This window comes from Lissotriton vulgaris, chromosome 4_1, assembly GCF_964263255.1.
Source record: "Lissotriton vulgaris chromosome 4_1, aLisVul1.2, whole genome shotgun sequence".
In the NCBI taxonomy this organism is placed as follows: domain Eukaryota; kingdom Metazoa; phylum Chordata; class Amphibia; order Caudata; family Salamandridae; genus Lissotriton; species Lissotriton vulgaris.
Genome location: NC_141691.1, coordinates 1,764,733,605 through 1,764,756,554, shown reverse-complemented (window position 1 = coordinate 1,764,756,554; position 22,950 = coordinate 1,764,733,605). Strand labels below are relative to the sequence as shown.

Here is a 22,950-nt window from a genome sequence, read left to right as displayed (position 1 = left end):
ATGGCTGGAACGTCAGGGCGTGACTCTGACGGTTCAACACCTGGCAGGTTCTCTGAACGCCAGGGCGGACAAACTCAGCCGTCAGTGCTCGATGGATCACGAATGGCGTCTGAACTCGGACGTGGCGCAAGGCATCTTTCTGCAATGGGGAGAGCCTTGGTTAGATCTATTCGCCACAGAAGAGAACGCGCAATGTCATCAGTTCTGCGCGTTGGAGTTTCCAAGACGGCACTCCCACGGCGACGCCTTTCGGCGCGTGTGGAGTTGCGGTCTGTTATACGCCTTTCCGCCTATACCACTTCTGCCCAGAGTGCTGAAGAAGATCAGGCGCGACCGGGCCCAAGTTATCCTTGTGGCTCCGGACTGGGCTCGAAGGTACTGGTATCCCGAGCTACTCAGCATGTCAGTCGGTCCCCCGATTCGCCTGCCTCTTCAGGAGGACCTTCTGTCGCAGCAGCAGGGGACGGTCCTCCACCCGAACCTGTCCAGTCTCCACCTCCATGCTTGGAGATTGAGCGGCGGCAGTTGAGGCCATTTGACTTGCCTCCTGAAGTCTGTAATGTTATTCTGGCAGCCAGGCGTCCCTCCACTAAGTCGGTATACGCCTGTCGGTGGAACAGATTTGTGGCATGGTGCACAGCAAAGGCTGTGGATCCTCTCTCTGCCCCTCTTTCGGAGGTTCTTCTGTTTCTTCTTTCTCTTGCCCAGCAGGGCTCTGCTCTGGGCACTATCAAGGGCTACCTTTCTGCCCTTTCAGCCTTTTTGAGGCTTCCTGATCAGCCTTCTTTGTTCAAATCCCCGATTGTTACTCGGTTCTTAAAAGGCATCACTCACATGTTTCCACCTGTTCCGTTTGTGATGCCTCAGTGGGATTTGAACCTGGTTCTGACCTTCCTGATGTGTGCTCCCTTTGAGCCCCTTCATTCTTGTCCTCTCCGTCTCCTCACTTTAAAGACGGCTTTCCTGGTTGCCATCACCTCTGCCAGGAGAGTGAGTGAGCTCCAGGCTTTTTCTGTCCAACCTCCTTTCCTGTCCATTCATCCTGATAAGGTGGTTCTGAGGACTAGACCTTCTTTCCTGCCCAAGGTTGTTTCGGCCTTTCACATCGGGCAGTCCATCACCCTCCCTTCCTTCTTCCCGCCTCCGCATCCTTCAAAGGATGAAGAGCGGCTCCACCGTCTGGACCCAATTCATTCTACATGGATCGCACACGCCAGTTCCGGGTGGATGACCAACTGTTTGTTGGCTACGTGGGTGCGAAGAAGGGACGGGCGGTTTGTAAACGAACCATCTCTCGATGGGTCGTCCTCTGCATCAAAGCGTGCTACTCTTTGGCTCGGAAGGAGCCTCCTGTTGAGCTGAGGGCCCATTCCACTCGGGCCACGGCGGCTACTACTGCCCTGGGCCGGGGAGTCCCCTTGCAGGACATTTGCCAAGCGGCTACGTGGGCCTCGCTGCACACCTTTGCGAGGCACTACTGCCTGGACAGTCAAGTCCGGAGGGATGGCTTCTTTGGCCGTTCTGTCCTCCAGGACTTTCTGGTGTAGTTTTGTATTGGTTCGCAGACCCACCACCGGGGTTGGTATTGCTGGGGTATGTATTCTAAGGTAAGGAATCTAACACTAACGTGTTTCTTTCAGATGAACAAGTTACTTACCTTCGGTAACGATATATCTGTAAGAAACATTAGTTAGTGTTAGATTCCTTACCGAACCCACCCATCCTCCCCGTTCTGCGAACTGATACCTAGGGTTAAGGTCATCCCTTTCAGGGCCCTAGTTTTACATGGCACCAGTGTTGGTTCTCTCATAGCTCTGCGTCTCCTGGCGCGGAAATGCTGTGTGCAAAGAACTGACGTCAGCGCGCGGAGGCGGCATCTATATACTCCAGCGACGTCATCACGGCGCACGACGCCAACGACGGACGCGGAGCCGCAGGGGACGCCTGCAGACGACGCCTACCGACGCGCAGGGGTACTGCTACGCAAAAGTTTCCGGATCCAGACTGACGCCTGGGGATATTCTAAGGTAAGGAATCTAACACTAACTAATGTTTCTTACAGATATATCGTTACCAAAGGTAAGTAACTTGTTCTTTGGGGTCCGAGAAGCCCCAACCCTGAGCAGCTCCAGCACCGAAGATCAGCCCTCCAGCATCTCCACGATCTGCGTGGGGCCCTTCTGCTTTTGCGTGCTCACCGCGCTGTGTGGCTACTAGCCGGCTGGCTTGTGGCCTTCTTCACGACGCCCGACGACATCACTGCTGCTGGTCTGGTTGCTCCAGACTGGCCCTTGCTTCCTTCTTCAAGAGAGGCACCCCGGACCCTCCTGGTCCACTCCAGACGCCATTTTAGGTCCACCGCGTGGGCTTGAATTTGCCAAGGCTTTGTTGCCCAATCCTTGGTCCAGCGACGCCGACAGCTTCATCCATCGTGGGACAGATCGCTCCTCCATCCTGGTCGCCGACAACGCCTCCTGGTCCGTGAGATCTGCGGTCACAGCGTCACCCACTCACCTTGTCGAGGTGGCTACCATCCGGTGCCCTCCTGGTGCCCACTGACTACTGGCTAGTAGTCTCGAACTTGGTCCCCTCTGCTTTCAGGTGTCATCTTCCATCGATCCAGGCTTGGATCCACCGAACTTTCTTCACTGGTCGCCTGCCAGCAACTTCTTCCTTCCAGGCTCCTGGTCCGGCAACGAGGATTCCCGACGTCTTTTGAGTCCTATGCAGCTGCAGCCCCTGGGCTAGGTAACTTCGGCATTTCGGTGCCCCAGCATAGCCTCACTATCCAAGGGTCAGAATCCACTTTCGTTTTCCTCCTACCAGGTCGGGTTCGCCCGAGAACACTAACTTTGCAATTTCTAGCTACCATAGACTTTGTCCCGCATCTCGCGTGAGAGTGCACACACTGCACCCGAGTCCCCTGGGTCTCCTAGAAGTAATCTAACGATTCTATAGTCAAGTCCTAGCGATTCCAAAGCCTATTAGTACTGTACTTACCTGCTAGTAATTTCGCATTCCACTTTTCAAGTATATGGTTTTCCGTGCCCCTCGGGCATTTGTATATACTGTGCTAACTTAAGTATTTTTGTAAGAGTTTTGGTTTGTGCTTAGTACCCTGTCCTCATAAAGAGTACAGGGCTGTTGTGATTCTTAATAAATATCTTGTTTATTTTCATAACACTTGTGTGGTGTCCTTTCACTGGGTATTCAAGGGGTATATGTGTGGTAAACAGCTGGCTTAACACGCCCTCTCCAGTCTTTAGCCTTAGACTGCTCGTATCCACGCTACTAGGATAGCTGGTCTATAAGGTTGACTTACAACCAATCATCAATAAGGGTTGCTGGACTGATACATAGTGTTCACTAGAATAGTGAGCACTGCATATCAGGCCACCTTCTCACACTACCTGTCTGGCAAAACATCACCACAGATAGGTGGGTATTACAAATTATCCAAAATGGCTACTGCCTAGAGCTCATCTCCACAGAACACCTCCAACTATTGCAGCAAGAGGTTATCAGTATGCTGCAAAAAGAGGCCATAGAACCAGTACCACTAAAACATCAGGGGACAGGGGTATACTCGCTATACTTCCTAATCCCCAAAATGGACGAATCTCTCAGACCAATATTGGACCTCAGGCCCCTAAATCAATACATTCTATCAGAGCATTTCCATATGCTCACTCTACAACAAGACTTACCACTGCTGCAGCAAGGAGACTTCCTCGCAACTTTAGACCTCAAAGATGCATACTCCCATATACCAATACACCCTGCTCACAGGAAGTATCTCCGATTCACAGTACAAGGTCAACACTACCAATTTAAAGTCCTTCCTTTTGGTGTGACAACAGCCCCACGGGTGTTCACCAAATGCCTAGCGACAGTAGCTGCACATCTAAGAAGACAGCATATACATGTCTACCCGTACCTGGATTACTGGCTAATACAAGCAAAGTCAGCCCAGCAATGAAATGAAATGAAGGGAATCTTATATCGCTCAACTAAGCCCAAAGGCATCAAGGCGCCCAACAGAAAAAGCCATAAGAACAAATGAAGAGTAACTACGGGTACGCCCTTGCAAACAGCCATGTTTTCAGTGCTTTACGAAAAAGCGGAACGGAGGACTGAGATTTGATTTCACATGGAAGGGTATTCCATAGCTTAGGGGCGATTGAAGAAAAAGCCCTACCACCCCATTTACTCTTACGGAAATGAGGTACCACCTGTAGGTTCTTTGAGGAGGAGCGTAGGAGTCTGCCCGAAACGTAGGGTAGCAGCAGTTTCTTGACCCCCCCCCCCCGCACCCTTCCCAGAGAGTGCGCTGTGGGTCAGGCAGAGCGTTTTGAAGATAATCCTTGCTTCAATAGGAAGTCAATGTAAGGCCTTCCTGGCTACCGTTGATGACGCTAATCTGGGAGCGTCCAGAACAAAATTGGCTGCCGCATTTTGAGCAGTCTGAAGACGCTGTATCAGGCTCTTATTCATGCCGATGTATAAGGCGTTACAATAGTCTAGTCGCGAAGCGACAAGTGCTACCACCACTTGCTTGCGCGCCTGAGGGGGAGGTAATGTTTCATTTTTCGGAGTATTTTAATGATGCCCCAGCAGGTAGCAACAGTTCTGTTAACCTGCAAGATCATGGAGAGGGTAGGTTCAATCAGTACTCCCGCATTCCGTGCTGAGCCCGTGGGAATGGGACAGGTCCCCAGTGAGGGCAGCCACCATTCAGGTGACCAGATGTCATTGTTAGGGCCAAACACCAAGATCTCAGTCTTCTCCCCATTCAACTTTAGTGTGCCAGCCACATGTCTCGGACCATTCATCTTCTACACAGTCTAGGCTTTTCGCGGAACTACCCAAAATCTCACCTACAGCCGTCCCATGTGCAACAGTACCTGGGAGCAACAGTAGATACTCTAGCAGCAAAAGCATACCCAAGTACAGCAAGGATTAACCGTATGCAACTGCTCATCCAAAAGTTCAAGCCACAACACTCGCTCTCTGCCCGAGTGTTTATGCAACTCATAGGCATGATGGCTTGTGCATATTTATAGTCCCTCACGCACGACTGCACATGAGTCTGCTCCAACAGTGCCTAGCACAACAGTGGAACCAGGCTCAAGGACAATTGAAAGACCTAGTGTTGGTCACCAGTCGTGCATACAACTCTGCATTGGCGGAATCCACAAAACCTTTGCAAAGGTCGACTGTTCCAAGAGCCTGTACCACAGATAGTCATGACAGCGGACGCATCCCTGATAGGATGGGGAACCCATGTCCTTCAGTACACAGTGCAAGGCATATGGACAACACAATAAAAGAAAATGCACATCAACTTACTAGAACTGATGGCAGTTTTTCTAGCACTGAAAGCATTCAAAATACATTTGTGCAACAAGATCGTGTTGATCCGGACGGACAACATGACAGCAATGTATTACATACCGAAGCAGGCAGGATCACACTCTCCACAACTATCACACCTAGCTCAAAGCATGTGGAAGTGGGCCATTCAAAGAAACATTTCTCAACACCTCCCAGGCAAGGACATTCAAATAGCGGATCTGCTCAGCAGACACAGCCATCAAATGCATGAGTGGGAGATTCATCTCAAAGTGCTACAACCATACTTCCAACAATGGGGACAACCATACATAGACCTGTTCGCCGCAAAGGAAAACGCGAAATGCCAGTACTTTGCCGCCAGGTTCCCACATCCGCAGTCGTAGGGCAATGCGATATGGATGAACTGGTCAGGCAGATTTGCGTACGCTTTTCCCCCAGCACCACTAATACCGCTGGTGGCATGCAAACTACGCCAGCATCCATTGACACTAATCCTGGTTGCTCCAACATGGGCAAGGCAGCCGTGGTACACAACATTTCTAGAACTCTCTGTGGTGCCTCATTAAAGGCTGCATCTAACACCTGCTCTTCTAACGCAGAGCCATCGTGACATACAGCACCCAGATCCGCAACAGCTCAACCTTGCGATCTGGCTCCTGAAGTCCTAGAGTTTGGATACCTAAAATTACCTTCAGACTGTATGAATATTATCAGAGCGACAAGAAAACCAGCTACCAGAGCATGCTACGCGTCAAAGTGGAAGCGTTTTGTCATTTATTGTAATAATAATGACATAAACCCATTAGATGCTTCTACACAAAACATCATTTGCTATCTTTTGCACTTACATCGTTGCAATTTAACTTATTCATCTATACGAATACACTTAGCTGCCATAGCAGCATATCTTCAAAACAGACAACGTCTTTCGCTATTTCGAGTGCCAGCAATTAAAGCATTCATGGAGGGACTCAAACGAATCATTCCTCCAAAACACCCACCTTCACCAGTCTGTAATCAATGCGACTACTACTAGAGCCTGAACTAAAGGTATTTCTGGCCATTCTGTCTGATGTTGCCCTCCCATTTACAGGCCTGAGGCTTTTAGCTAAACAAAGACCCTTGAGGTGCAAAGCAGCATCCGTCCATTTCATCATTGGCGGGATTGAGAGCTGGGGGATATCCCACTTTATGTCCTCCTCCCATCCTAAGTCAGCATCATCACTGTCCAAGGGCTCAGATGTGCAATTAAAGTCTCCTGTTATAGTAACATTGCTTAAAATGCCCAGAGTTCCTAAAAGGTTTTCTAAATCTACCATTGCTGGTGAAATTTTGCCACCTGGAACCCCTCTAGCGTAGACATTGATCAAATCAAATTGCTGACCTGCCCAGAAGACACAGGCAACACGTTCACGAGTGGGAACTTTATTCCCAAGTTCTTCTTTCTTACTTTCAACAACGGGGTTTTCCACAGATAGATCTGTTTGCTAAAGTCCACAACGCAAAATGCCCAAACATTGCATCCAGGTTCCCACACTGTCTATCCAAAGCAAATGCTCTATGGATGAATCAGGCAGGAATATTTGCCTACTCTTTTCTGCCTCTTCCACTAATTCCATTACTGGTTCGGAAGCTCAAACAAACATCCCTCACATTGATACTAGTAGCCCCCACGTGCTAGTCAGCCTTGGTACACCACCCTGTTAGAAATGTCATTGGTGCCACATCAAAAGCTATATCTCACACCCTGTCTCCTCGCTCAGTGCCATGGCGAAATCAGACATCCAAATCCCAAAGAACTCAACCTAGTGATTTGGCTCCTGAAGTCATAGTTTGGTTATTTACTATCTGATAGAGACTTCTAGCCGCAGATTCCTTAACTTCGAATATTCCCAGGCGTGAAACTGGATCCGGAAATCTTTTGCAGCAGTACCTCTGCGTGCTGGGGGACGGTGCCACACGACCCCGCCCTGATGTCGTCCCGTACGTGATGTCAGCGAGGTCATATAAGTCCCCATTTCCCCCCCTCCACCCCCCGTCCCCAGGGCTCGGATTTCAGTTTTCTTCTTTTTGCTGGCGGGTTCGCCCCCTGGCGCCAATTGAGCCCTTGCCTCCCAGGACCATCAGAGATGTGGTGTTGTTGGGGCATGGCCCGGTTGGGTCCCCCCTCTACGCTCCACATGGAGTTGTGAGGGCTCGGCCTACTGGGTCCCCCTCTTCGACCCATGGTGCCTCTGCCGCTTTGCATCGCCCCGTGGGGCTCCCTGTGGCGCCGCAGGTGGTTGACGATGCTTATAGCCTTGACTTGAGCACACCCCAGCCTTCCGGGCAGGCGCCGCCTGTCCGAAGACAGGGTCGGCGCTGTCCCGGCGACAGAGGCTCCGCCTCTGCTCCATTCTCCGGAATCGGAGCCTGTTCTGGATGAGGCAGAGGATTGCCTCGCTGGCCCCAGCGCCGGATGCTGCAGAGTCGGTGTTTGACGAGGAACAATCGGCGCCGACACACGACGTTTTGGCGCAGTCTCGATACCGAGTTCTGGACTCTTCTATAGAGGCCTCTGGAGAGAGTTCGACACTGCCCTCCCACCTGGCGTCACCGGAGCTAGTGTTACCTGTGCCCCCCTTAGAATTTGTGGAGCCTCCTCATGAGCTCCCAGATCTGGCAGGCTGTTTGCCTCCCCAGGAACCCAGTCAGGATCCTCATTCTTCCATGGGGCTTCCTTCCGTATCACCCTCAGTGTCTTTAGTCAGCTTACAACCCTCCCCCACCAATGAGCTATTTTCTCCTCCACGGATGGCTACCGAGGCTGGTGCAGCTTTTTTGAGAGTGGTCTCTTTGGCCACCCACATTTTAAATATGCAACCCCCTTCTACCCCTTATTCTGTGGACCCCTTGCTTGAGGTCCTCCACTATGGGTCTGGAAATATGGAGCCGCTCTTGCCTTTTGAGGCACCCCTTTATGAGGCAGTTTTGCACCACCGCCGTCACATGATCCAGTCTGTCTTTGTCCTGAAAATATCCGGGAGCGACTGGTTTACTTACCCTTTGATGGGGTTTTGCTTCTTGATGCTCACGCCGAGTCGGGGGTTCACTGCCTCCTGGCAGGCTTTCGTCCTCCCACTCTGGCCCTTTAACGCCGGTCTTCTGTGGTACTTTTTCATTTTGCATCCTTTAGATGCGCTCTATGTTTCACATGGGCAGTGAGCCTTACGTCTACTTTTTTCTGTGGTCAAGGGTGCTTACCCTTTTATTGGCATCCCTTGGATGCGTTTTTGCTTTCAGCTGCCTGTTGGCCTTCTGTGGCCATGTCCACAGTTGCTGTGTCCTCTGTCTGTGTTATTCAGCCGGTGGCTCAGCTCGGTAATGTCATTACTGCTTGGAACTCAGTTCACGGGTTCTGTATGTTACGGCGATCTTTTGTCCTGGCTTATTGCCCTAAGAGGTGTCCCCCATTGTTTGGGGTATGCATACTCCAAGTGGGGTACTTGTACGCTATTATATAGCCTTGCTTATCTCACCTGGGCCTGGAGATCATGTTGGCTCCATGCGTCACTTGGTGGTCCGTTGTACAGTGTTCTATGTTTTTCCTTGGCACCCTCTGCTTTCGCCATGGTCATCTACCTCCTTTAGAGGTTTTATGGTCTTCTCTTCCAAAACAGCTCCTACCTGCCCTTACTGTTCTAGATATGGTCCGGTATATACATGTTCATGCTCCTGGCTCGTCCTGTCTCTACATAATTGTATGTTCATACACTTATGGCTACATGTCGGGTACCTTGGTATCCTTTTCTATGTCTCCACCTCTTGTCAATGCTGTGAGGCCTGGACCAATCTATTCATGTGTGGGGTAGCTTTTTTGAGTTGTTGCAAGTTGTCCATAGGTTCCTCCTTGCTTCCGCTTACTGGAGTAATTTTGCACGTTTACAAATGCTCCCTTTTTGGTGTTCGACGCTGTACGGGTCTTTCTGAAGTGTTGGTCTTGGATTCTGAGACTCTTACCATCATTCGTTAACATGGTGTTTTTGGTCTCTTCCTTCGGATAGGCCTACTCTTGTTAAAGCTACGCCTGCGGGACAGTTCTTCTGATGGCAGAGGTCATTGATTACTTGTCTGCAAGTCTATATTGTGGGTTGTTTTTCGCTTGGCTTCATACTGCCCGGTCGGGCACTCTTATACTTCCTGTGTAAGCCACTTTAAGGTCTCTATGGCCGTTTGCCTGCTGCATAATTCTACCTGCTTCAGCGGGTTGGGGATTGATGCTAATTGCCCCTCATTACCCTTTTGTGGCTGGGTGTGCACTTGGTGTGTTTCTTGTACCGCTGGCTATTCCCAACGCATTGCTTAGGGCTAGTTCTTGCCTTTGGGCTCTTGGCACTGGCTCCTTCGGCTTCCTTCTATAGACTAGTCTGTTAGACGCTGGATGCATCTCTTCAAGTTCATTTCGAGTTTGGGTCAGTGCACTCGTTGTGTGCCTTTCAGCGGAGAGTGGTCCTTCTTCCTCTCTTTCTTGCTCTGGTATAAGGCTCATGCCGTTCTACCTGTCATTTTTTATACTGGTATGGTGTGGCGCCATTCTGGCATGTTTGTAGGATATCTTCTATCCTGTTATTTCTGCTTTTTGAGTTTCTTGGGTTGCTCTCTGGCTGTTCTGCCACAGCTTCCCCATTTATCTATCACTCTGTTGCCGGAGCAGATGCTTGGCGCTTTGTGTTGTTCTGTTGCAGACCCGCCTCCCTTTTGGGGTATGGCTGTGGTATCTATTCTAAGCTAAGGAATCTGCGGCTAGATGTCTCTATCAGATGTACGAGTTACTTACCTTCAGTAACGATGTATCTGGTAGAGACGTTGTCTAGCCGCAAATACCTAAACGCCCACCCAGCCTCCCCGTTCTGCAAGGACCTTGTCTAGTAGTGTTCTCCGCCTGCCTCTTCAGTTGCCATTGGTTTTTCTCTCACGGGTGCTCACGTTGCTTCTCCCCTTTGAGTGTTACTATGTGCGGCTAGCTCCCTCCAAGGGGCGTCTTACCTGTAAAATGGTGCCCATTCATTCGCCTTCATCAGGAGATTTCTCTTTTTTCTTTTCTTCTCTTGCTGCCTTCCCTCCCTCCCGCCTTCTCTATTGCTTACTGGGTAAGTAACATTATCTTTCTCCATTATTAGCATCTCTTATAGATTTACATGCAACCCACCCTCCTCTCCGTAGATGTCCCTTATTGTTACGGGATTCTTTCCCACTAGTGCTTGAAACCTGAAGGGTTTGGCCTCTGTGAGGATTGTTCTAGAGGGTGCTCTCACCTTATTGCCTGGAGTTCGGTTCCTTTTAAAAGATATGGATGGGTTATTAAAGTGATTATTCTTGAATAGAACTTCAAAAGGGCAGCACGATATACCCGTATAAATTATGATTAACTATCATGCATGGCGTGAAAAATATATCACCTTTTAAACCTTTCATGAGTGTGGTGTGAAGGGTTGCTTTGAGTATATCAGAGTATATAGTAAGATTATTAACTTTGTTCCTCTATCCTTCCAAATCGTTTTTAAAGAGAATACTAAGTAGGTATTGGATGAATATATTTGGGACCAAGATGCATTTTAGCCTTTAACATTGACTGGGCTGACCACACTAGGTAACAGTCAGAATTGTAAAAAGGATCAAGATCCTAGGTCCTGAAAAGAAGTTTAGGGGTAGGCTTCGTAACATGTAGACCCGTGAGGAAACTGGCCATTATAGCACTTTTTCCTCCTTTTCCCCACTTTAATTAATACCAGCTATAGGGAGTATTAAAGTTGAGTTTTCCACGCAGCCAGGTATTTTTTAACTCTCTTATCTTCTGCCCCTTCCACTCTCACATCAAATACAATACCTGTCCCGCAGCAGGGTGGGGAGAACCCGATGATGAAGCATGCCAACAAGGGACTTTTTGGTGGGTGAGGGTTATTTTAGAACACATATCGTTTCTCCCATGCTAGAAACCGAATGGTTCTCCTGGGTTTAGTCACTGTTTGTAAGGATAGCACGGTTCTTTGGAGTTGAGTGGATCCCTTTGTTTTTTCATTGCTTGTAGAGGTGGCAGAGTCCACGACTTATTTTTCCTCTTCACTCCCTTATTATTAGTTTTTTTTAATCTTTTATTTATTTAAAGAGTTTTATGTAGTGCTGGCTAGACCCGAAGGTATCAGAGTGCTTTACATTAGTTTTCACAATGTAACAGAAAATGATAACAATTACACATAATGTAAAAAAAAAAAATAAGCAATACATTGAGAGAGGAGAGAAAGGAGAGACATAAATAGGGGAGGGGGAAAGGGGAGGTGTGAAGAGGGAGGTTGAGGGAAGAGACGACAAGAGAGACTAAAGGAAGTCTGTCTAAAGACCGACTGGGTAGGTGACGTCCGAGGAGGGAATCCACGGCCCCTCTCCACTTTAGCTAAACAAGGTATCTCCATTGGGCATCAGTCAAAGTAGCTAGGTCTTAATTGACGAGGGAAAGTTCACTGATGAACAGGGTGGGGACCAAGGGCAAGGATGGGTGAGGGCAAAGGTCAGTAGCTGGAAAGAGGAGAACAGTAGTGCGGATAGGGGTAGGGAAAAGGGTTAGAAGGGAGATACGATGGAGAGACAAAGGGAAAGTCTGTCCAAGGTCTGGCTGGGTAGGTGAGGGCCGCGGTATGTCCGCAGCCCTTATCCTCTATAGCTATCAGATAGCACCACCAGGCATCGGCCAAACAGCTAGGTCTCATCGTAAAACATATAAAGAGCAAGTGAGACAAAAAGACTGGAGCGTAGAGGGGTAAGGCGTAGGGTGAAGGGGTAGGAGGCAGATATGACAGAGAGACAAAGGAAAAGTCTGTCAAGTCCGGATGGGTAGGTGACGGCAGAGGGGGAAGTCCATAGCCTATCTCCTCTACAGCTAACAGGTAGCTCCACCGGGCATCAGCCAAAAAAAAGGTAGGTCTCCATTGTCGGAGGTAAGATCAACATGCTCTGAGTCCTGATGGGTAAGCAGGATGAGGGATAGGTTCAAAGACCGGTTGTAGTCCAGTTTATGTTCTGGAGTAGTAGCATAACATGGTGGGGACAACTGTGGCAGCCATCTTGGAGACAGGCAAAGGAATTTTAACCATGGTGCTACATTCTGACGGAGCCAATAATATCTTTAGCTCGAAGGCAGGTGTTTGTTGAGCAATGGCGCAGCGAGAGGCCATAGCCAGTGTCCGCTCGCCTCCTGAGGACGAGAGTATTTCCGTGTTAATGAAACAAGGGGGAGAAACTGTTGTCATTTTAGGATCAGGCGTGGCGCCTCCTGTATCCCTATAACACTCTCATTAAGACTAATTGGCTTTCTTTTCCCTCGCGGCGCTTGGGCGTCTAAAGAATCCGCCATCACAGGCAGTGGTCGTGGCAGTGGGGGTCATGTTTGATTTCCTGCTGCGTGAAGCTCTTGGCTTCAAAACTGCCAGGCCGCCATCTTTAGTGTAGGCCAGCCCATGTGTTGTGCGGGAAATTGCTGAATTACTAATGGCAAGCCGTAAGTTTAATTTATCCTTACGGCTCCACCGATTGCTTCGCGGGCCGAAAGTCTCTCAGGCCATTAATTGTGCTCGGCCGTTGTTTGTTTTTTGGCAATAAAAATAAGTAGTGCCAAAACACAAGTGGTGCAAGCAAAAGCAGCTCCCATTCTGGCCATTCGGGTTGTTCCCATGTACTTGCACTATAATTTTGCACGAATGACACTTAATTTCGTAACACAGCGTAGTAGCTGAATTGCGTAACTTTTGGTGTTTCGTGTAACGCGAAAAATATGCACAATTTATCCAGCGTAGTTCAAATTTAACTGGGTCTAATTTGCTTCAAGATTATGTATCCACCAACAAGATTGCCGTCTAAGGTAAGTAACTTTTCTTTTTGCTCTGCAAGGAGGTTTGGTTGCTTGCTGTAACAGTGGAAAATATCACACTTGTGTAAAATACTTGTGAAAGGAATGAATTTCCATTTGTAAAATATTTCTTAAGTTATTTGTTTCATCTTCAAAGGTGTTCATGCAGTTCTAAAGACTGGGACCTGGGTCCGATACTGCATCTTCGATCTTGCAACAGGAAAAGCTGAACAAGAAAACAATTTTCCTACCAGCAGCATTGCATTTTTAGGCCAGAATGAACGAAATGTTGCCATATTCACAGCTGGACAGGTTTGTTTTCCCATAAGGTTATACATTTATTAATGCAGTTGTCATTCATGATTCCACAGTACAGTGGTACTTCATTTTTGTGAAATGTAACTGCATCTAAGATTATATTCTTCCTAATAAATGTCAGCCACATACGAAATTATGAAATTTTACAGTTGCTTTGTTGACTTTGCATGTTAGCTTTTATTGCAGTCTCCTGAGTCACTCTTAATTGTTTCAAATTTGTTGGGTAGTATTTACAATTATTCCTTGTCCTGGCGTTGCCAGATTTTCTCATGCTACACTGAAATTAGGTATTCTGTCAAATATTTAGTATTGGGTTTGTGTTGATTCTAAAACTGCATTTTAATTTATTTCATGTGCATATAATGCCATCAATTTGAGTCACCTGCAGGACTTTGAAAAACTGTGCCAGCTTGTCTGTTTTGTTTGAATATCCCTCTGGTTTTCCTCCATCAAACTTGATAATTGTGAGATAACTTAGAGGCCTCTGTTTTTTCCTTCTTTGTCATTAGAATGGAAGTTTCCTAAAGTGTAGTCTCATTATATTATAGGATAGCTACATTTCCCTCAGCCCAGACTGTTTATTGTGTGGTGGTTGTGGCAGCCAATATCTGTTTTGGGAGATAAGCCTTTATACCACAACCACTATTTGGAGAATGTCCATGTCAACAGGATCAGTTGCAGGGCTGAGTTTGAGTGCAGTACATGTCATAACTAGGACTAGTGAGAAGTAGTCTGACTGCGTCTGAGATCAGAACCTTGAGAGTTCTGGCCATCAACTAGGAGTGGGTAGTCCTCCATGATTAAAGAAGTCTACAGACTAAAGCTAATTTTAGTTAATGCTAGTATTCTACTTAAGCCCCTGGGGTTTCTTCTTTATCGTGAGGGTACAAAGGAGATCTACTGTCTTAGTACAGAATGCTCGATCAGGAGCAGAACCTCTACATTGTTGCTACTGAAGGATAGCTTATCTGCCTTCAGGAGGAGCTAGACCATGCACACCATAAGGAACAAACTTGATTCGGAATCTGACGTGACCAGGCCCATCGGACGTGACCAGGCCCATTGGACGTGACCAGGCCCATCGGACGTGACGTCATGCGTGTGTGCTTGTCTTTTCTGACTTCATCCAGAAGCCATAAGATTGCCTCAGCACAGCTGCTCAGAAGGAAATAAACTCCAAAAGCTTCATTTGAGTCATGGAGTGGGAATGTCCACTATTTCTGACATGAGGGTAATGCTGCATGTCCATAGGGTTCCTATATCACTTTTACTTTAGGCCCTCAAGTGAAAATCTGCTTTCTGACCCTTGTTCTTGGGGGGAGGGTTGTTTTTGTCTGAAGGATTTATTTTTACATGCCAGATCTTTTGGAATTAGTCGTTGCCTTTCTGTTTACAAATATATGGACGTTTTTTAGTTTAGTTAAGAATCTAACCCTAATAGACCATCTTCTGTTTGGCCCAGTGACTTCTGTGAGTGCACTTGCCAACAGAAAAACTTTATCGTGATCTGTACTTTTTGAGTTACTGACTCCTAAAAGAATAAAAATAAACCCAACTGTTTTTTTTGGGTGTCTCTTTTCATTATGGTTTTTGTCGGAAGCTGGTTCTGTATACAATATTATCACTAGGTGGTAATACCGTGCACTGAGGCCAGGGGTTTCCAAAAAGTGTACAGGGCTCAATTTAACCCCTTCCATGCTCATGACGAGCTCAGCTCGTCATGCAGCACAGTGCTCGTGTGCTTATGACGAGCTCAGCTCGTCATGAACAAGGGGATTCAAGGGAGTTCAGCATCTTGGGAGAATTGCGGTAGCATTGAAGGTGCTAAACACCCAAAGTGCTCTATTAGTGGTAGTGTAGGCTTGCAGCCATAGGCCTAATTCAGAGGAGTGTAAGATAAATATTACACAACAGTGATCAATAATGAACCCACGACTCAAGAAGGAGACCCAGACCAATTTAGAAAAATTATACTTTGTAATTTATTTTAAGACCTGGGTCTACGTAATCAGGTAAGTACGTTTTTAATAAAAAAAGACTTTTCAATTTGAAAAATCAACGCTTAAAAACTTTTTCACCCAGTGCAATGTTATCCTATTGCAAAAACAATATTGTGGTTAAACAGGTAAGTATTCAACTTACAATCCCAGTCTTTGGAGCCAAAAGTCAGCAAGAGCCAGGGGTCAAGTGAGTCCCAAAACTGCACCACCAGCGGCCCTGGGGCAGCCGGGTTCAGAGGTCCACATCCGAATTCTACCCAATGCTTTCCAATGGAGGCTGGGTGCCTGGAGCGACAGTGCTTGCTTGCAGCTAAGTAAATCGGTTGCAGTGGCCAAGCTTTGGGAGTTAGCACAATCACGGGGGGGGGCACAAAGCTGCACCATACATACATACACCACCAGCAGCACAGGGAGTGTAGGGTGCAAATTCGATGTCGGGGGCCTAATGCTATTCAATGAGGATCTTCCTGACGGCAAAGAGACTGCAGGTGTGGCACTGGAGGTTGCAAGAGGAAGACCAACAACAGCAGAGGTAAGTTGGGATGTAGTGGCGCTGTCTGTTAAGCTCACCAAGACCGAGGGGCTTCGGTGCAGGGGTGCCTTTCGAAGTCTGAGTCTTCTTACTGGAGCTGGTTGATGTCGGGGGAGCCTCTGGATTCACACTGCAGCCGCCATTATGGAGGTCAGGATCGCTGGGGAGACTTCACTGCACAGGTGAGCCACTCAGACTCTTGCCATGATTGTTGGGTGCAGAGTAGGCAGCTTGACGTAATGCACCTGTAACTGGAGTCTTTGGAGTCTAGTTCTTCTGGACAGGTCCGCTGTCCCCAGGAGATTTGAGTTTTTGTTGAAGGCAACAGTCCTCCCAGGGGATTCAGAAGTCGCTGTTGCAAGGCAGGTCGCAGGGTCGTCAAAGCAGGAGAAAGGCCAGTATGGGTTGTGGCTAAGGTAGTTGTCTTCTACTGCAAGGGTTTCTTCTTTCTTCATAGGTCGTCGTAAATCTGCCAGGTATGAAGGAGCCACCTAAATACTAAATTTAGGAGGTGTTTTAGGGGAGTCGCAGGTAGGTGTGAGAAAGTGCCATCTTTCTTGCATGGTATGCCCCTACTTTTTGCTGAATTGCTGATGTACTTTGACTGAGTGTGTCCTGGCTCCTGCCAATCAGGTGCCCAGGGCCTGTGTTCCTTCCCTAAAACTGTATTGAACGCTAAACCCAATTGTCCTTTCTGGCCACAGGTCAGCCCCTGGTAAATGGTGCCCTAGGTAACCAGGGCACTGTAACCAGAGGAGGCCCCTAAGGGCTGCAGCACTTATTGTGCAACCCTTAGAGGCCCTGTACCATGACACACACACACACTGCCTTTGCAGAACAAACCAAAGAGTCAACATGGCACACATCCCTGTGTGCCATGCCCACAACACACTGCCCTGGCATACCTCAGGCACCCCTCTACTTGGGTGCCCTATGCCAGTGGTGTGGGTACAAAGACATGATCCCTGTATCCCTACAGTACCCAGGTCCATTCCTGGGCCCTGTGTGCAGTGCTGCCATTTAGAGTATATGGTGCTGGGAGGTCGTCATTACGAACACCGCAACACCATGATGGCTATACTGACTGAGAAGTTTGGTACCAAACGTCTCAGCACATTAAATCCACACTGATGCCAGTGTGGGATTTAATGTAAAATGCACGACAGAGGTCAACCTGGAGTTACTCCCTGAAACTAACCCATCAGCCAGCATCCTGACTGAGAGGCTGCTTAGGCTGCCACCCAGCAGACATGTTGCTGGACCCCTGGGTAGAGAACCATCCGCTCTCGTGGGCCTGCAACAATGCTCATCCTGGGGCGAGGTGCTAGGCCTCCTCCCCCAGGGTTGGCAGGGCAAGCTTCAAAAGGAAGCCGCCTTTGTGAGCTTCTCCAGGCCACTTGCTGTACTCAGCAACTGGTCCCCACCGGTTCTGACCCCCACTCTGGCGGGAAGACAGACGGGAAAACCAAAGTGATGAAAGGTGGTGTGCCAACCCCACCCCTCAGGTAGGGGAGGCGAGGCGAGGTGAAGCACAACTCTAGGCTCTCGCCATCTTGAGGATGGGGAGCCCTACCCAATCAGAGATAGGCTCCTCCCGCCCACCCACTGGAGAGTGGCCGGATAGGGCTGTACTCACCCTAAGTAAGGGACCCATTGGTCCCTGACCTTCCCCTACCTGTAACACCCCTAAATTAAGTATTTAGGTGCACCCTGAACCTTCCTTCCTCAGATCCAGATTCCGAAACTACCAAGAAGAACAAGAAGAAAGAAGACCTGCCGTGCAGCTGCTAACAAGAGGACGTTACACAGAAGGGTAAACCCGGAATCACTGGGACATGGGCATTTGACAGTATAAAATGGGGTGGTCCCAGTATTTATAACATCACAAGTGTTAGTGGTCAAGACAAATTCTAAAACATGGCATCTAAGTACAGATATTGTGTACTTAGAGTTTGTTGTTTTTGATTAATGTTCTTTTTCGGCATATTAATGTGTGCTTGCATTATATGTGATTTGCACTCTCTCCATCCCACTACCACACCAGAATCTCAGCCTTTCTCACCCCTACCCCTTCCCCTGGGCACTGCAATGTCGCCAGTTATGTATTTAATGTGCAAAGTGTTTTTTTCCCCATCTGAAGAAACTCTGATCAGTGTCAGTGTGATTAAATAACACAAACTCAGTTTGTTTATGATTTGTATAACTTGAATATCTGTTTTACAATTTCTTGACCACTAACACTTGTGATGTTATAAATACTGGGGCCACACCATTTTATGCTAACAAGAGGACGACACCAACTGTCTTGGCCCCAGACCTACCGGCCAGTCGACCCTCGAACCTGCTCCTACTAAATCCTGGCATCTCCTGTGATCAACAACTTCGAAAACCCCGGAGGTTCTGACTGCTTTGCTCATCCAAAGACTGGGACTCCCACGAGAAGTGGTTCTGCTCAAAGATCTACAGCCCCTGGTGCCAGCCAGGTTACGCTAATCCAGCGCACTCTGCACCCGCCGAGCCCTGCCCGTTCCTGAGTGGACAAAGACCATGAGGACATCCCCCCCGGGGACTGTGACCAAGAATCAAGCACCCAATGACCCTCCTCGACGCTCCAGACGACGCCTGTAGCCTCACAACCAGCGACCCCTCCAACTGCGACCAGCAGAGGGTAAGATTTCCCGACGCCAAAAGACACCCCTGCACAGGCGCCCTGCGGCTCCCTGTGCCCAACTCTTTGGTGCCTACCTATCCTACAGCTTCCCAACTTACCTCTCGAAGTGGTGGTCGCACCTGAAGAATCTCCAACCCCGAGCCTGCAGCCTTTATTCGTCCTGCAGCTTTCCCATTGAAATCCATTGGGCGCCCGACGGCCCAAAAGCACCCTGCACCCAGCTGCCCCAGTGTCGCTGGGAATGCAACCTTTGCTCTGTTCGATTTCCCCACTTGCTCTGAGCAAGTGACCAGGAGCCCTTCTCCCACAGCTGCGTGGCCTGCCTGCTAGCAGCCCCCAGCCGAAGGCCCCCTGCCCGCCATAGGCTAACATGGGCCTACTCTCTCTGCACCCGGCTGCCCCTGTGCCGCTGAGGGTGCAACTACTGTACCTACCTGAACCTGGGAGACCCCTGAGTCTAACCCCAGAACCTTAACTCTGCCAGTCGAGTACTTGCCTGAAAACCGATAACTTCATGTTCGAGGCATATGGGCTACAGACACACACTATAGCATTAGATCACCATCTGGTGGTGGGCCCGGTTGATTACACTGTTGTTGTCTTTGAAGAGTCTTTGTCTGTTGAGTGACTCCTCCCTTAGATCGTAGTGTGCATGGGCATCGACTCCATCCTCAGTTTTTTTCCGCCATCCGACTTGGATGTGTTTGTCGTTCGGTCCCGTTACCGATCTCTTTTTCGAACCCATAAATCAATCTACGCCGTCTTCGACACTGATTCCGGTTACCCGCGTCGAAGAAAGGATACACTTCTAGATTCCAGCGTTCGTCGGGGCTGTCTGGCCCAACTGCACCATTCGGCCTTGGGCTCATGGAAAGAACACCCTTCAAGAAGTGCCCTCAGTGTGGACACAAATTTCCCCACACTGACCTTCATGAAGTTTGCAACCTGTGCTTGTCTCCAGAGCACAAGAGTCGAGACTCTGAGGCCTGCACTTCATTCCGGTCCAAGAAAACCATCTGGGACCGTCTAGCTCGAAGAGCTATGGAGCAGTCAACATGTTCGCACCAGACCTAATCATCGACGAGGCTCCGATCGAAGTAGACGCCGAAGAACAGCAAGACGTCGCTTCCGAAGCAGAGGATTCAGCTTCCGGAGAAGAGAAGAGATCCGAAGATGACTATCATCTTCCAGCTGGTCAACAGGTCGTGAGTAAGAACGTCGACCCTGTTCACTCCCCCCCCCCCCCCCCCCCCCCCCCATATCTGGACAGGCTTCGGTTCCACCTCCGGGTCCAGGTGCACCCCGACCAAAACCTTCTGACGCCCCGCCTTCAAGCTTGTCAGCGAAGAGTATTAAAAAGCCTCGAGTCAGTCTGTTGGTCCCGAAAAGCAGAAGGTACTAAAGCCAAAGTCATCACCGGCACCGAAACATCCATCGGTACCAAAGGTAGGCGAGCCGAAACAAAGTTCGGCGCCGAGAGAAGTTTCCAGAGTTATCGAGTCGAAGACTACTCCAGTTCCTAAAAATGCGGACCCAAAAACAGTTCAGATATCTAAACATGCTTCAAAGACCGATGAATCGAGACAAACGGGAACAAAGGCTTCGGATCCAAAAAGTACAGATCCAAAGAAAAGACCAGAAAAGCCTTCGGAATTGACAATAAGACCAGTTCCAAAGACAATAGAGACTGTTAAGCCCAAGACTATCGGCCCCAAAACAGATAAGTTGGCGCCAAAAAAGGATTTACCAGTAGAAGAGCTTTTCCAGCCTGATGTAAGGCAAAAAACTCTTAAAATTCATCCAAAGACTGGACATATATACACAGTGCCTGAAAAGAGGAAGATGGACTACCCCAAACCACCACCTGTTTCTCTTGAAAAGAAGGTTCAGACTTCCCCTATAAGAATTCCTTCTCCAGAAGTAGAAATGACAGTAGACATCTCCCCTGTACATTCTCCAGTCAGTACACGTAGTTTCATACCACAACATCAAGACTATGGGGATACCTACTCACAGGAGGTAGAAAGTGAACATCAAATTGATGATATTATTGATACAGATGATATGGCAGGGACATCAGGTGACCCATGGGAAGACTATAATGCACCAGATCTACCACAAGACGAGGCATACCCGTCTAGGCCATCTCCTCCTGATGACACCATTGAGTTCACACAGCTCATTCACAGAGCAACCACTTTTCATGGGGTGGACTTGCACACAGATCCAATAGAAGAAGACTTTCTAATGGACACCCTGTTATCTTCACATAGAACCACTACTACTTTACCAATACTTAATGGAGTGGTGAGACACGCACAAGAAAAATTTAAAGATCCTGTTAGAGCCAGAGTAATTAACCCTAGGCTAGAGAAAAAGTATAAGGCGGCTCCAACTGACCCAGAATATATTAAATGTCTGTTACCACTAGACTCAATGGTAGTATCAAAGTGGAGAAAAATAGCTAATTAGCAGACAACAGGGGATGCTCCACCACCGATAAAGAGTCTAATCTTCTGGATGCTTCAGGAAAACGCACAATTTCACAAGCTGCAAATATATGGAGATTGCTAACACTCAAGCTCTGTTAGCAAGATATGACAGAGCTCATTATGATGTCACTCATGCAATACTTGCCAGAGCAATATAAAACTAGGGCTTCTGACCTAATACAGTAAGGCAAGATTATAACTAATACCTCCATAAGATGCACCGTAGACACTTCAGACACAGCATCTAGATCAATAAATACAGGCGTACTGAGGCGCTGACATGCATGGTTACGCATCTCTGGTTTTAAACCAGAAGTACAAGCCAGTATATTAAACCAACCATTTGACCAACAGCATTTTTTCGGCCCAGCAGTGGATACTGCACTAGAAAAGATAAAAAAAAGATATGGATACGGCAAAATCAATGGGAGCCTTACAAACGCAAACCCATAGACCTTCCTTTCGTCACTCCTCATATAGGGGCGCCTCTAAAAGGTTCCAAACTGATAACACCTCCTCTTTTTACAAAGCGCCCAACCAAACCTCACCCAATAAAGGATATAGAGGAGGATATAGAGGAAACAACAATAAGGGCAGAGGTAGAGGCAACAACATTTGTACGCCTCTACCCCCAATAAGTGACTTCTCTCCAATCCCCCCTAGACCATTCCACTCCTGTCGGGGGGCGATTACAACAGTTCCTGCCTGTCTGGAACTCCATCACCACAGACAGGTGGGTGAGACAAATAATTCAGTCAGGTTATTGCCTGGAGCTCACTTCCACTCCTCCAACAATACCACCCAGACAACGTCCCATGTCACAGGAACACCTCATACTATTAAGAGAGGAGGTAGAATCTCTACTGCAAAAGAATGCAATAGAACCAGTCCCAAAGCAGCATCAAAACACAGGGGTTTACTCTTTATTTTCTCATCCCCTAAAAGGACTGGTCTCGCAGACCTATTCTAGACCTAAGACCCCTAAACCTATACATACAATCAGACCAATGTCATATGGTCACACTACAACAGGTTCTACCGTTGCTAAAAAAGGGAGACTTCCTTGCCACACTAGATCTCAAGGACGCCTACTTCCACATTCCCATTCACCAATCTCACAGAAAGTACTTAGGTTTGTACTAGAAGGCAAACACTACCAATTCAAATTACTCCTCTTCGAAGTAACTACAGCACTCCAGGGTGTTCACAAAGTGTCTAGCAGTGGTAGCTGCACACTTAAGAAGGGACAACATCCATGTCTTCCCATATCTGGACGACTGGTTAATAAGATCAACATCATACAACCAATGTGTGAGACACACGCATCAGTCTGCTGCACAAATTTGGGTTTACAGTAAATCAAAAGAAGTCACATCTCCAACCGTCCCTCTCTCAACAGTATCTAGGTGCCACAATAGATACTTCCAAAGCAATAGCATATCCCAATTCAACAAGAATTCAAAATATGCACAATCTCATCAAGAAATTCCAGCCACAACACTCGCTACAAGCTCAAGTGTTCATGCAACTAATAGGAATGATGGCATCTTGCATTTTCATAGTACCATACGCAAGACTACAAATGCGCCCCATACAAGAATGCTTAGCAAAGCAATGGAATCCGGCTCAGCAACAAATAACAGATCTGGTGGTGGTGGACGACCGGACATTTCGCTCTCTGCAATGGTGGAACACCAAAAACC

General features: G+C 48.1%; 1 protein-coding gene across 18 annotated transcripts in view; it reads left to right on the top strand.

Annotated features, from left to right (window-relative positions):
- The window catches only part of UBR5 (ubiquitin protein ligase E3 component n-recognin 5), a 2,064,863-nt gene that overhangs the window by 630,489 nt on the left and 1,411,424 nt on the right, over window positions 1–22,950 (top strand). For all 18 annotated transcript variants that reach the window (XM_086966085.1, XM_086966077.1, XM_086966080.1 and 15 more), the window contains one exon: window positions 13,392–13,546. In XM_086966085.1, the coding sequence (XP_086822211.1) occupies window positions 13,392–13,546 (155 nt within the window). The remainder of the gene's footprint in view (window positions 1–13,391; window positions 13,547–22,950) is intronic.